Genomic DNA, 12,500 nt, shown 5'->3' on the forward strand with positions numbered 1-12,500 from the left:
ACACACACACACACACACACACACACACACACACACACACACACACACTTAGAACCTGTCCGTATGGATGATCTCACACTTACTGTGGAGGTAGTCTAGACCCTGGAGAACCTACACACACACACACACACACACACACACACACACACACACACACACACACACACACACACACACACACACACACACACACACACACACACACACACACACACACTTAGAGTGTGTGTGTTCTATAGGTTCTGCAGGGTCTAGACTACCTCCACACACACACACACAACCATAATGTCAGTTCACTTCTCTCGGCGAATTGGCCCTATGAGGCCTCTTTACTAGAGATGCACCAGATCCTGATTTTTAAGATCCTGCCGGATACCGGATCCACTGCTTAAAGGGACACTGTGCAGGAAATGGTCAAAAAAGGTACGGCAACTATGCTGCTTATTGAAACTGGGCTGCCTATTGCCAAATTTGATCTTTACATGAAAGTTTACTAAGTAATAAAGAAATATTTTCTAGTATGGTCCAAGTAGAATCATTTTTGCAGCTAAAAATTGCTATGTTATATGCTATGTATTGCTATGCTAAATTCATGTATGAAAAGTGCAATTTTTCCAGTCATAATGAATACTTAGAATTTGATGCTGGTGGTAAGTATTCATGAAAAAGGTAACATTAGTGAATGGGCAGCATGAATTCTGGAAATAAACAACAAAAAATCTCACACAGTGTCCCTTTAAGATCCTGCCGGATCCGGAACCGGATACCGGATCCTACAAAAGGGTTGAAACATATAGTCTACTCGCACACGTTATTACGTTGGCTCAAACTATTTTTTAGACTCATTGGCTTATTGCCACACTGCCTGCAACGGCCGCTTCCAAAGGGCTTTCACTCCATGCAGCAATTGGGGTTGTGAAAGACTGACTGAAAAGCCTAGGCTAGAGATGCACCAGATCCTGATTTTTAGGTAACATGCCGGATACCGGATCCACTGCTTAAGATCCTGCCGGACCCGGATCCTGTGAAAAACCCTATTATCCTGCCGGATCCGGAACCGGAACAGGATCCGGTGCATCTCTACTAATTAATTGTATTATTACTCTTACTATCTGTCTATTGCATGCATATAGCATCTCTACTCCTTACAGTGTCAATGACAGCAAAGTCAGAATTCGCTGCGTGGAGACGGGCAGTCATTGTTCCTCACAGCTCTGTGTGGGGTTAGTGGTGTTCTGATTCTAAATAGTCGTGTTCTGATTCTAAATAGTTGTGTTCTGATTCTAAATAGTCGTGTTCTGATTCTAAATAGTTGTGTTCTGTTTGGGGTTAGTGGTGTTCTGATTCTAAATAGTCGTGTTCTGATTCTAAATAGTTGTGTTCTGTTTGGGGTAGTTGTGTTCTGATTCTAAATAGTCGTGTTCTAATTCTAAATAGTCATGTTCTGATTCTAAATAGTCGTGTTCTGATTCTAAATAGTTGTGTTCTGATTCTAAATAGTTGTGGTCTGACTCAACTGGTATGAACAGCGATTAGGTTCTAAATGTGCACACGCTTGTTTGTGTGTGTGTGTGTGTGTGTGTGTAATACCTGTCTGATGATGCTCTTGACGCAGGGTAAGGGCAGTCCATGAGGTGTGTGTGTGTGTGTGTGTGTGTGTGTGTGTGTGTGTGTGTGTGTGTATAATACCTGTCTGATGATGCTCTTTACGCAGGGTAAGGGCAGTCCATGAGGTGTGTGTGTGTGTGTGTGTGTGTGTGTGTGTGTGTGTGTGTGTGTGTGTGTGTGTGTGTGTGTATAATACCTGTCTGATGATGCTCTTGACGCAGGGTAAGGGCAGTCCCTGGTAGTTGGACTTGATGATCCATTTCAAGAGGTGATGACCCAACACCTCAAACACCATACACACGTCTGGCATGGCGAGTTAAGGAAAACACACACACACACACACACACACACACCTATATACGGCACCTCGAACACCATACACACATCTGGCACACACACACAGACGTTAAGGAAAACACAGTACCCTGTGTGACGGACTGGACCGGCTCTGAAGTGTGTGTGTGCCTACCCTGGGAGCTAGTAATTCATTTGGTAAGGAGGCTCTGAAGTGTGTGTGTGCGTACGTTTAATGTGGTATAGTCAAGTCAAGTCAAGTCAAGTCAAGTCAAGTTTATTGTCAATTTCTTTACATGCACTGGTCATACAAAGAATTTGAAATTGCGTTTCTTGCTCTCCCATGCAGACATAGACTAATCTAGGTAAGGACATAGACAGTATAGACATAGACAGTACTCATACATGGACATAGACAGTATGGACGTAGACATTGCTCATACAGACATTTAAAGTGCAAGACTGGACAACAGAAGACTTGTAGAGAACATACATTAAGAGGAGGTATTTTGTTGTTCTTTTTCCTAAAAGTCCTTTATAGCGTTCTGACATGGTAATAGTAGCATTTGAAGAAATAAATAATTAAAAAAGGTTTTTATTTAAATACACCAGCAGCAGTATGTGTGTGTGTGTGTTTGTATGTGTTTTGTGTGCGTGTGCGTGTGCGTGTGTGTGTGTGTGTGTGTGTGTGTGTGTGTGTGTGTGTGTGTGTGTGTTTAGTGCAGGTAGAAAGTGCGGTGTGCGTCTGTGTGTGTGTACCTGTGTATGTGTGTGTGTGTGTGTGTATGTACGTATGTAGGGATGCACAGATACTGGTACTGATATATCGGTATCGGCACAGATACTGCTCATTATACTCGTACTCGTACTCGTCAAGCACTTGCCGATACCAGGAACGATACTGCCATTACACAAAACAATGCAAAATCTTGTCACGTTCTGTGGACTTGAAAGCAGCATGGAAAGAAGTGCCACCTCATACAAAGCGGATTCCAAAAAAGTTGGGACACTTGGTATTTTGTGAATAAAATCAAAATACTGGCATTTTCAAAACTTTCAATATGTTAATAAGTAGAGTATTGTGTACAGACAACATATCAGTTGTTAAAGTTGAGCAGAATGATTGTTTTGGGGTAATTATGTAATCATTTAAAATTTCACCCTTGCAACAAATTCCAAAAAAGTTGGTACAGGGCCAATAAAATGCCTTTTATGTTGGATAAGACTAAACACAACACAAGGGAAGAGCCTTAACATTTACATACTTTGACTGATGGCATGATTTTATGTAAAAAATAGATATTTTGATGTGCGAGACATGATTTCAGCAACTCAACTGATAGGTGTGTTCTTCGACTTGTTTACCTTCTTGTTATGCTTAATACGTGGCATATCCTCACTGCAAGAAAACTATTTTGTGACCTGTTTACTCTTATGATGGAACCACACTGTTGGAACATAGTAGAGATTGAAATTTGCCATGATTATGGGGCTGTGAGAAAGGGGCTTCTCTACCCCCAACTCATGTCAGGACTGGCCCTCTCAAATAGCGGTTAAAAGAAGACGGAAACTTGGCAACTGAAAATATCGTGGATACGGGTGCAGATTTATTTACAGTGCGGAAGTGATACAAAAATATGATAAACAAAAACTGAATAAACGAAAAAGAAAACCGGCCTCAATCAGGCAACTTAAATCTCAATTAACAGAAATACTTTCTAAATGCATAAACTTCCTTGCACTTACTTTTGCTAACACAGCCTCGCAGCAAGCGTGTGTTCACCTCACCCTCTCTCTCTAGAATGAGAAAGGCCTGCCCTTTTAAAGAGCTCACAATCTTAAAGTTACTGCTGATTGGTTCACAATTCAACCAATAGGAAAATAAAGTTACAAAAAGTATTAAAAACACACTTTTAAATCCCCATACAAAATATCACAATATTCCCAAACCAACAATAAAAATATTACAAAAGACACCAACAATAATGACATTCCTACATGTTTGCAATAACGAGATATAATAATATTTACTCAAAACAATCCACTTCCGGGTGCCAAACGTTCTCAACACTGCCAGATCAGTGTTTAAAAACTTTGGTTCCGAGAGGCTCTGGATTCCCCCCGGACCCAATTGCTGACGCACCAGAATGTAAGTAGAGCGGAATGTTTGAATGTAGCGTGATGTTGTTGAAATGCGTGTGGATTTATGGAGCTAAGACAACGGGTACCGCGTTGCTTGCTAAGATGGTGAGTAAATGAGTGTTTGGACAAAATGTACATGTTACTGTGCGTGTGTGTCATCTCGCGCTAGCCGCGGTAAAAAGAAACTTCTAATGAATGACTGTTTGGAAGGCTACAGGTGCGGCGTGCGCATGCGCGTGTGTGTCAGTGTCTGAATGAAAGTGTCTGTGCATGTAGGCGAGTGTAGGTGAGTGTAGGTAGGGCATGTAGTGGCGTTTCTGTGAAAAATGTCATTACCATGTAACTACCATCCCTCATTTTTCACATTTCCTCCCCCTTCGGTTGGCTCGCCATCCTGGCGAGACAGGAAGTCGGCCACCGGGTTTTCTACCCCTGCCCTGTACTTCACAGTGAACCTGAAGGGCTGCAAAGAAAGAAACCATCGGGTAATGCGCGCATTAGAGTCTTTCATTCGTCCAAGCCATTGCAACGCTCTGTGGTCAGTCTCTAGCAAAAAGTCTCTTCCCAACAGATAGTACTTGAAAGTCTCTAGCGCCCATTTCACGGCAAGGCACTCAAGCTCCACCACCGAGTACCTTGTCTCTCGGGGAAAAAGCTTTCGGCTGATGTAAGCCACCGGCCTCTGCTGCTCTGCCTCCCCCTGGAGAAGGACTGCCCCCAGCCCAACACCAGAGGCATCGGTTTGCACCGTAAAGGTCTGTTCAAAGTCTGGGCTTTGCAACACAGGCTCACAAATGAGAGCCCCTTTCAAATCCTGGAAGGCCTGCTCCTGCACCTCCCCCCACTCCACTGTTGTTGACCCCGACTTGCGAGTCAGGTCAGTGAGGGGTGCAGCCCGGGCAGCAAAGTTCGGAATAAACCTCCGATACCACCCGGCAAGGCCCAGGAAAGAGCGGACGTCCTTCTTGGTCCGTGGTCGCGGGCAGTCTCGGACCGCCTCGACCTTGTCCTTCTGCGGCTTGATGACCCCATTGCCAATGATGTGGCCCAGGTAACGGACCTCCTGCTGGGCCAGGGAACATTTCTTGGGGTGGACGGTCAGGCCCGCCTCGCTGATGCGCTGGAACACCTGGGTCAGGTGTTGGAGGTGCTCCCCCCAGGTGGCGCTCCATATCACGACATCGTCGAGGTAAGCTGCGGCGAAGCCCCCCATGCCCTCCAGGACATGGTCCATGAGTCTTTGGAACGTTGCCGGTGCCCCCTGCAGGCCAAAGGGCATGGTTGTGAATTGGTACAGGCTTTGAGGGGTGCGGAAGGCGGTGTACTGCTTTGCCCCCTCGGCCATCGGCACCTGCCAATAACCCCTGCAGAGGTCAAGGGTCGTGATGTACGACGCCCTCCCAAGCCCCTCGATCAAATCGTCCAGCCTGGGCATTGGGTAGGCATCGAATGTGGACTGAGAGTTCAATTGTCTAAAATCGATGCAAAAGTGGATGCTGCCGTCCTTCTTTGGGACCAGCACCACTGGACTGCTCCAGCTGCTGCTGGACCGCTCGATGACCCCCAGCTGCTTCATTACATCCAGCTCCTCCTGCAGAGCGGGAAGCAACCGCTCTGGGATGCGGTACATCCTCTGCCGCACTGGATTAGTGTCTTTAAGCTGGAGGTCATGCTCCACCAACGAAGTGCGCCCAGGCTGCTCGGAAAACAGCCCAGGCAGGATGATGGCCCGCAACTCCTCTGCTTGCTGCGCTGTGAGGTGGGAGACATCCGGGTCGGTTGGGGCGGCAGCTGCAGGGAAGAACTGCTCCTGCGGCTCCACATCACCCTCCACGTCCTGCACCAGGAGCTGCAGGCTGGGCGTCCCCCGCTCATGCCACTCCTTCAGCAGGTTAATGTGGAAGACCTGCTTGTTCTTTCGTCGTCCCGGCATCTCCACCTCGTAGGTCACCGGCCCCAGCTGACGTGTCACGGTGTAGGGACCTTGCCAGCGGGCCAGCAACTTGTTCTCCGTCGTTGGCAACAGCAAGAGAACCTGCTGCCCGGGTGTGAAGCTCCTCTGCCTCGCTCTCTGGTCGTACCAGCGTGCCTGGGTCTGCTGGGCCTTGGTCATGTTCTCCTCCACCAAGCTGGCCATCTGCCCCATCTTCTCCTGGATCCTCAGGACGTATGAGAGCACGCTGTCTGGCTCCTGGGATTTTGGTGTCACCCAGGCATCACGGAGTAGGTCCAATGGGCCCCGGACCTGGCGCCCATACAGCAACTCAAATGGGGAGAAACCAGTGGAAGCCTGTGGTACCTCCCTATAGGCGAAAAGGAGGTATGGTAACCATTGGTCCCAGTCTTTGCCGTTCTCTGCCACAAACTTTCGCAGAATTGATTTCAGGGTTTGGTTGTATCGTTCCACCAGCCCATCAGTCTGGGGGTGGTAGGGAGTGGTCCGTATCCCCTTAATCCCCAGCAAACTATACACTTGTCTAAGTGTCTTGGATAAGAATGCGGTGCCTTGGTCTGTCAAAATTTCATGGGGTATGCCTACACGTGAAATCAGTTGTAACAGTGCTCTTGCAACTGACCCTGCCGTTATCTTTCGAAGGGGGAATGCTTCCGGGTAACGTGTGGCATAATCACACATGACTAAAATGAATCTGTGCCCTGACCTGGTTCTTTCCAAGGGACCTACAATATCCATCCCTATCCTCTGAAATGGAATGCCTATGATGGGAAGTGGTTGCAGAGGGGAGGGTTTGGCTTTGTGTTTGCTTGTGAGTTGACAGGTAGAACATGTGCGACAGTGTTTCTGAACATCAGTGTAGAGCCCAGGCCAGTGAAAGCGTTCCGCAATTCTCTCTAGGGTCTTAACAGTACCCAAATGCCCCGCCCAGGGTATATCATGCCCGAGACTGAGCACTCTGTCTCTCAGACATTTCGGCACAACCACTTGCTCTACACTGCCATCTTCAGGTTGGTGGTACAACAGGTCATTTCTCACAAAGTAGTATTCACCAGTTAGCTCCTTAGCCACACCAGTTTGCACACCATCAATTTCTGCCACTTTGGCAAACGCATCTTTTAAAGACTCATCATTCTTCTGCAGATCACTAAGATTATGGGGAGGCTTCCACACATCATCATCAACAGGTTTTGGCAACTGGCTAACCACCTTATCTGCTGTGCCCTGCAGCTTAGCACGTCTACGTTGCCTACGTGTCTTGGGTATTCTCGTAGACACAGGGGGTTCAATGTCACACTGGCTATAGGGCAAAATCTCACACACTTCTCTCTGTGCTTCTTCCTGAGCGTCCTCCTCAGCAAACTGCTTAGCCATGGCCCTTGTGACGACCATGCTAACAGGCACTGATGACAACACCAGCTCAGGCAAAATAAGGACATCCTGACCCAGCACTACAGGATACCGTAATCCTTGTACTAGGCCTGCCCTCAACAAAAAGGCTTGCCCCTGAACCTCAAGACAAATATCTGCTACAGGGTACACATGCTCGTCTCCATTCACACAACACACCCTAAGCTGCTCTGTCTTCAATACAGCTGACTTATCGATCAGGTTTGGCTGGACTAGGGTGTGTGTGCTGCCAGTGTCAAGTAAAGCAAATGTGGGCTTGTCATTTACAGACACCGGGATCGTCTGCACTTTGGACATCACATCATCAGCTCTTGGGACATTACAAAAACTGGACCCCTGAGCTTTTCTGTTCGGGCAGTCTCTGGCAATGTGGTTAGGTTTACCACAGTTATGGCATGTGAAAGGCGGTCTCTGTGTGGTAGCTGCGGGTGCCGGGTGTCTAGGTGGTGGTGTGTAGGGGCGTATAGGAGGCCTAGGTGATGGGGTGTAAGGGGAAGTGTAGGTGTGGTGCGGTGGCCTAACCTGACCTATCCCCCTAGGACCAACTCCCCCACCAGGAACCCCAGACTTACCATTGCTGGCTGGTCGGTTGTAGTTCTGGCTCCGGAACACCTTCGGACCCGGTCGAGCTGCCAGGAACGCCTCCACGAGTTCAGCTGCCTGCTGGCCCGTGGCTGGGTTGTGCTCCTTGACCCAGACCCGGATTTCAGGAGCTAGGGTGCGCAGGTACTGCTCCAGGACCAGGATTTCTCCAATCTGCTCCACAGTCTTTCCTGCCGGTCTCTCCCACTTCTTGTATAGGTCCATCAGTCGGTTGTACAGCTCCCGAGGGGTCTCCTCTGCCCGCACATCTGGCTCCCGGAAACGCTGCCGGTACGTCTCGCCGTTGATTTCGTATTTGCTGAGGATTGCTGCCCTCACTTTGTCGTAGTCCAAGGTTTCGTTCATGTCCATCGCGACATATGCTGCTCGGGCCCGTCCCGTCAGGTATGGGACCAGGTAGATGGCCCAGTCTGCTCTCGGCCACCTGTAGGCCACGGCAAGTCTTTCAAACGTTGTCAGATACTGTTCAATATCATCTCCTTCTTCCAGCTTTGGCACTGCGGCCCTCGTCCAGGAAAGAGGAGTCAGTGCGGCTGGGCCCAATGCAGAGGGTAGTGCTGCTTGATGTGCTGGAGGCTGCGTCGGTGCTGGCACTGCTGGTGCTGCTGCTGCTGCTGCTGCTGGTGGTGCTGGAGGCTGCGCTGGTGCTGCTGCCGGCGCTGCTACTACTGCTGCTGGTGCTGCTGCGATGGGTGCTGGAGCTTCTACTGCAGGTGCTGCTGCTGCTGCCGGTACCGGGAAACCTGGTGGTGGCCCCACTGGGTTGTGTTGAGGTCTCCGCTGTAGTAGAGCCCCACCGCCGTCATCATCTGGCTGCTGATGCTGCCACTCACTTGCCTTTCGACGATCTCTGTCAAGCTCGTCGTACACATTGTTGAGCTGAATCTGGACGCTGCGCCATCTTGATTCTTGCTTCTGCGCCTCACTTTGCTGGGCCAGCATGGACTTCTGCAGCAGACTGTACAGCGCGTTCATGTCCAGGGTCTGTGGCACCCCATCTGCTCCGCCCATGGCTCCGCCCATGGCTCCTCCCGTGGCTCCGCCCATGGCTCCTTCGGTCTTCTTACCAGCATCATGCTCCTCCACCTCTTCTACAGTCACGTCCTCCACACCATCTTGGGGTAGGCGTCGATACGCCATACTGCGTTTAGGCTGAACCCGTCTGCCTGTTGCTGTCGTCTTCTTCCCGAACTTCTTAGGCGCCACTATCCCACTTCTGACACCACTTGTGAGAAAGGGGCTTCTCTACCCCCAACTCATGTCAGGACTGGCCCTCTCAAATAGCGGTTAAAAGAAGACGGAAACTTGGCAACTGAAAATATCGTGGATACGGGTGCAGATTTATTTACAGTGCGGAAGTGATACAAAAATATGATAAACAAAAACTGAATAAACGAAAAAGAAAACCGGCCTCAATCAGGCAACTTAAATCTCAATTAACAGAAATACTTTCTAAATGCATAAACTTCCTTGCACTTACTTTTGCTAACACAGCCTCGCAGCAAGCGTGTGTTCACCTCACCCTCTCTTCCTAGAATGAGAAAGGCCTGCCCTTTTAAAGAGCTTACAATCTTGTAGTTACTGCTGATTGGTTCACAACCCAACCAATAGGAAAATAAAGTGACAAAAAGTATTAAAAACACACTTTCAAATCCCCATACAAAATATCACAATATTCCCAAACCAACAATAAAAATATTACAAAAGACATAAACAATAATGACATTCCTACATGCTTGCAATAACGAGATATAATAACATTTACTCAAAACATTCTACTTCCGGGTCCGAATGTTCTCAACACTGCCAGATCAGTGTTTAAAAACTTTGGTTCCGAGAGGCTCTGGTTTTCCCCCGGACCCAATTGCTGACGCACCAGAATGTGATTAGAGCGGAATGTTTGAATGTAGCGTGATGTTGTTGAAATGCGTGTGGATTTATGGAGCTAAGACAACGGGTACCGCGTTGCTTGCTAAGATGGTGAGTAAATGAGTGTTTGGACAAAATGTACATGTTACTGTGCGTGTGTGTCATCTCGCGCTAGCCGCGGTAAAAAGAAACTTCTAATGAATGACTGTTTGGAAGGCTACAGGTGCGGCGTGCGCATGCGCGTGTGTGTCAGTGTCTGAATGAAAGTGTCTGTGCATGTAGGCGAGTGTAGGTGAGTGTAGGTAGGGCATGTAGTGGCGTTTCTGTGAAAAATGTCATTACCATGTAACTACCATCCCTCATTTTTCACAGGGGCAATATCTAAAGACTGTGCCTTGGTATAATGTCTTGGTAGCTATTTATGCTGTTTAAGCTCTGAATATATCATTCAGCCCTCATTTTAATGCTCTACATGAGTAAGAAGACCATAACCAAGGCATCTCTGCACCCCTTTACCATCATATATGCAGTCTTTCAGACTGACCACTAAATCAAGCTGAAGTATTCATTTTCATCATAACCTGGAGGGTGCATGACTCCATGATTTTAAAAAAGAATGAAATATTTTCCATTCTGTAATCAGAGGACAGTTTCACATGTCTCCTAGGTCAATCTAGAATGAGCTTTGCCACTTGCAGCACTGTTTAATGTCTGCATCATGAGCCTCAACCAAGTGTTGTGTTTATGGTCATTTTTTCAACAGCTGTCATTGTTGGAGTGTCATAGTTTGCTTATTGACGATGGGTATGTCATGATCTCATAACTCGTGCAATGATTTCACAGAACTCTACATTACAGAAATAGGCCTTATATGCCTGCAATTTTGAGAATTCAATCTTTCTGTGTAATAGATCAGTAATTAGTCCCTCAAAATCTTCGCTTCTGAGTGCCACAGCCTCTCTGTGATGGTATTTTATCTGTGCATTCATGTTGACAGTCAATATAGTTCCTTTCAAAATATTCCTCCTTGTGTTATTTTTTAAAATTATTCAACTATTACAACATTTTTTGGCCCTGTCCCAACTTTTTTGAGATTTGTTGCATGGGTCGAATTTTACATGACCACATATTTCCCTCAAAACAATGCTTTTGCCTCATTTTAACTGTTCCTATGTTGACCTTGTGTCATTGTGCATCTTATGCATGGATTGAATACTTTGAAAATGCCAGCATTTTGATTTTATTCACTTTTATTCAAGTGTCCCAACTTTTTTGGAATCCGCTTTGTACATTTGCTAACATTTAAATCTACATGGAAATGGACAATAAAAATATCACAGGTGAAAAAAAAACAAGGCCATGCATTTATTTTCATTGTATTTTGGTGCTAAAAGGTATCGGTATCGGTACTCGGTATCGGCAAGTACACACATTAATGTACTCGTACTTGTATCGGTTTTCCAAAAAAGTGGTATCGGTGCATCCCTATAAGGGTGTATTTAATATATTTATGGTCAGTTTCTCAAAATAGCATGAACAAGTCAATCTGACCCTCTGTGTTTGGACTGTTCTCTTATGGGAATCTGTTTGAGTGCCTTGGTAGCAGAAGAGCAACATTCGGTCAACATGCACTTGGGTTCAAGACGTCCAACATGACACTGTCCTTCAGTGTCAACAGATGCTTTTGCTTACTGTAACTAAAAAACATTAAATTTCAAAACAATTTTTTGAAAAGTGAATGCATGAAAGCCAAGCCAAAAAAGATATTTAAAAAAAAATCTCTTTTTTTGCATTTACAGTAAGCAAAAGTATCCGTTGGCCTGAAGGACATGTTGGACGTCTTTGACCCACCTGTATAGAATTGTCGTACACACCCACAGCAGGCAAGAGCGAAGACAGAAAGTTGGCACACGAATACACTGCATACACATACAAGCACTGCCACCCCAAAACACACACACACACACACACACACACACAGACACAGACACAGACACACACACACACAGCGGGCGGACGGACACACACACACACTCCCTGTATGAACACACACACACACACTCCCTGTATGAACACACACACACACACACTCCCTGCATGAACACACAGTTACAAATCTGTCTTGGCATTCTCATTATGCCTCCACATCCCATACACCACTGAAACACACACACACACACACACACACACACACACACACACACACACACACACACACACACACACACACACACACACACACACACACACACACACACACACACACACACACACACACACACACACGTCAGCTGGGCAGGCTGCCTGAAGCAGCAGCTGTGCCTGCTGGGTACAGATAAGGCTCTCACAGCAACACACACACACACACACACACACACACACACACACACACTCCCAGCAACACACACACACTCCCAGCAACACACACACACTCCCAGCAACACACACACACTCCCAGCAACACACACACACACTCCCAGCAACACACACACACTCCCAGCAACACACACACACACACACACTCCCAGCAACGCTCGCTCGCTCGCGGGCCTACTAAAATCATATTTTGGGTTGAATATGAAATATTTGGTTATTATGGATAATATTAATGTAATGTTAA

At 47.0% G+C, this 12,500-nt stretch overlaps 1 protein-coding gene across 1 annotated transcript in view; it reads right to left on the bottom strand.

Moving 5' to 3' along the window:
• The window catches only part of srpk1b (SRSF protein kinase 1b), a 76,076-nt gene that overhangs the window by 19,783 nt on the left and 43,793 nt on the right, over window positions 1-12,500 (bottom strand). Inside the window, exon 13 of the mRNA XM_063193392.1 lies at window positions 1,805-1,911. Within this exon, the coding sequence (XP_063049462.1) occupies window positions 1,805-1,911 (107 nt within the window). The remainder of the gene's footprint in view (window positions 1-1,804; window positions 1,912-12,500) is intronic.

The sequence above is a fragment of the Engraulis encrasicolus genome, unplaced genomic scaffold (assembly GCF_034702125.1).
Source record: "Engraulis encrasicolus isolate BLACKSEA-1 unplaced genomic scaffold, IST_EnEncr_1.0 scaffold_37_np1212, whole genome shotgun sequence".
Lineage (NCBI taxonomy): Eukaryota > Metazoa > Chordata > Actinopteri > Clupeiformes > Engraulidae > Engraulis > Engraulis encrasicolus.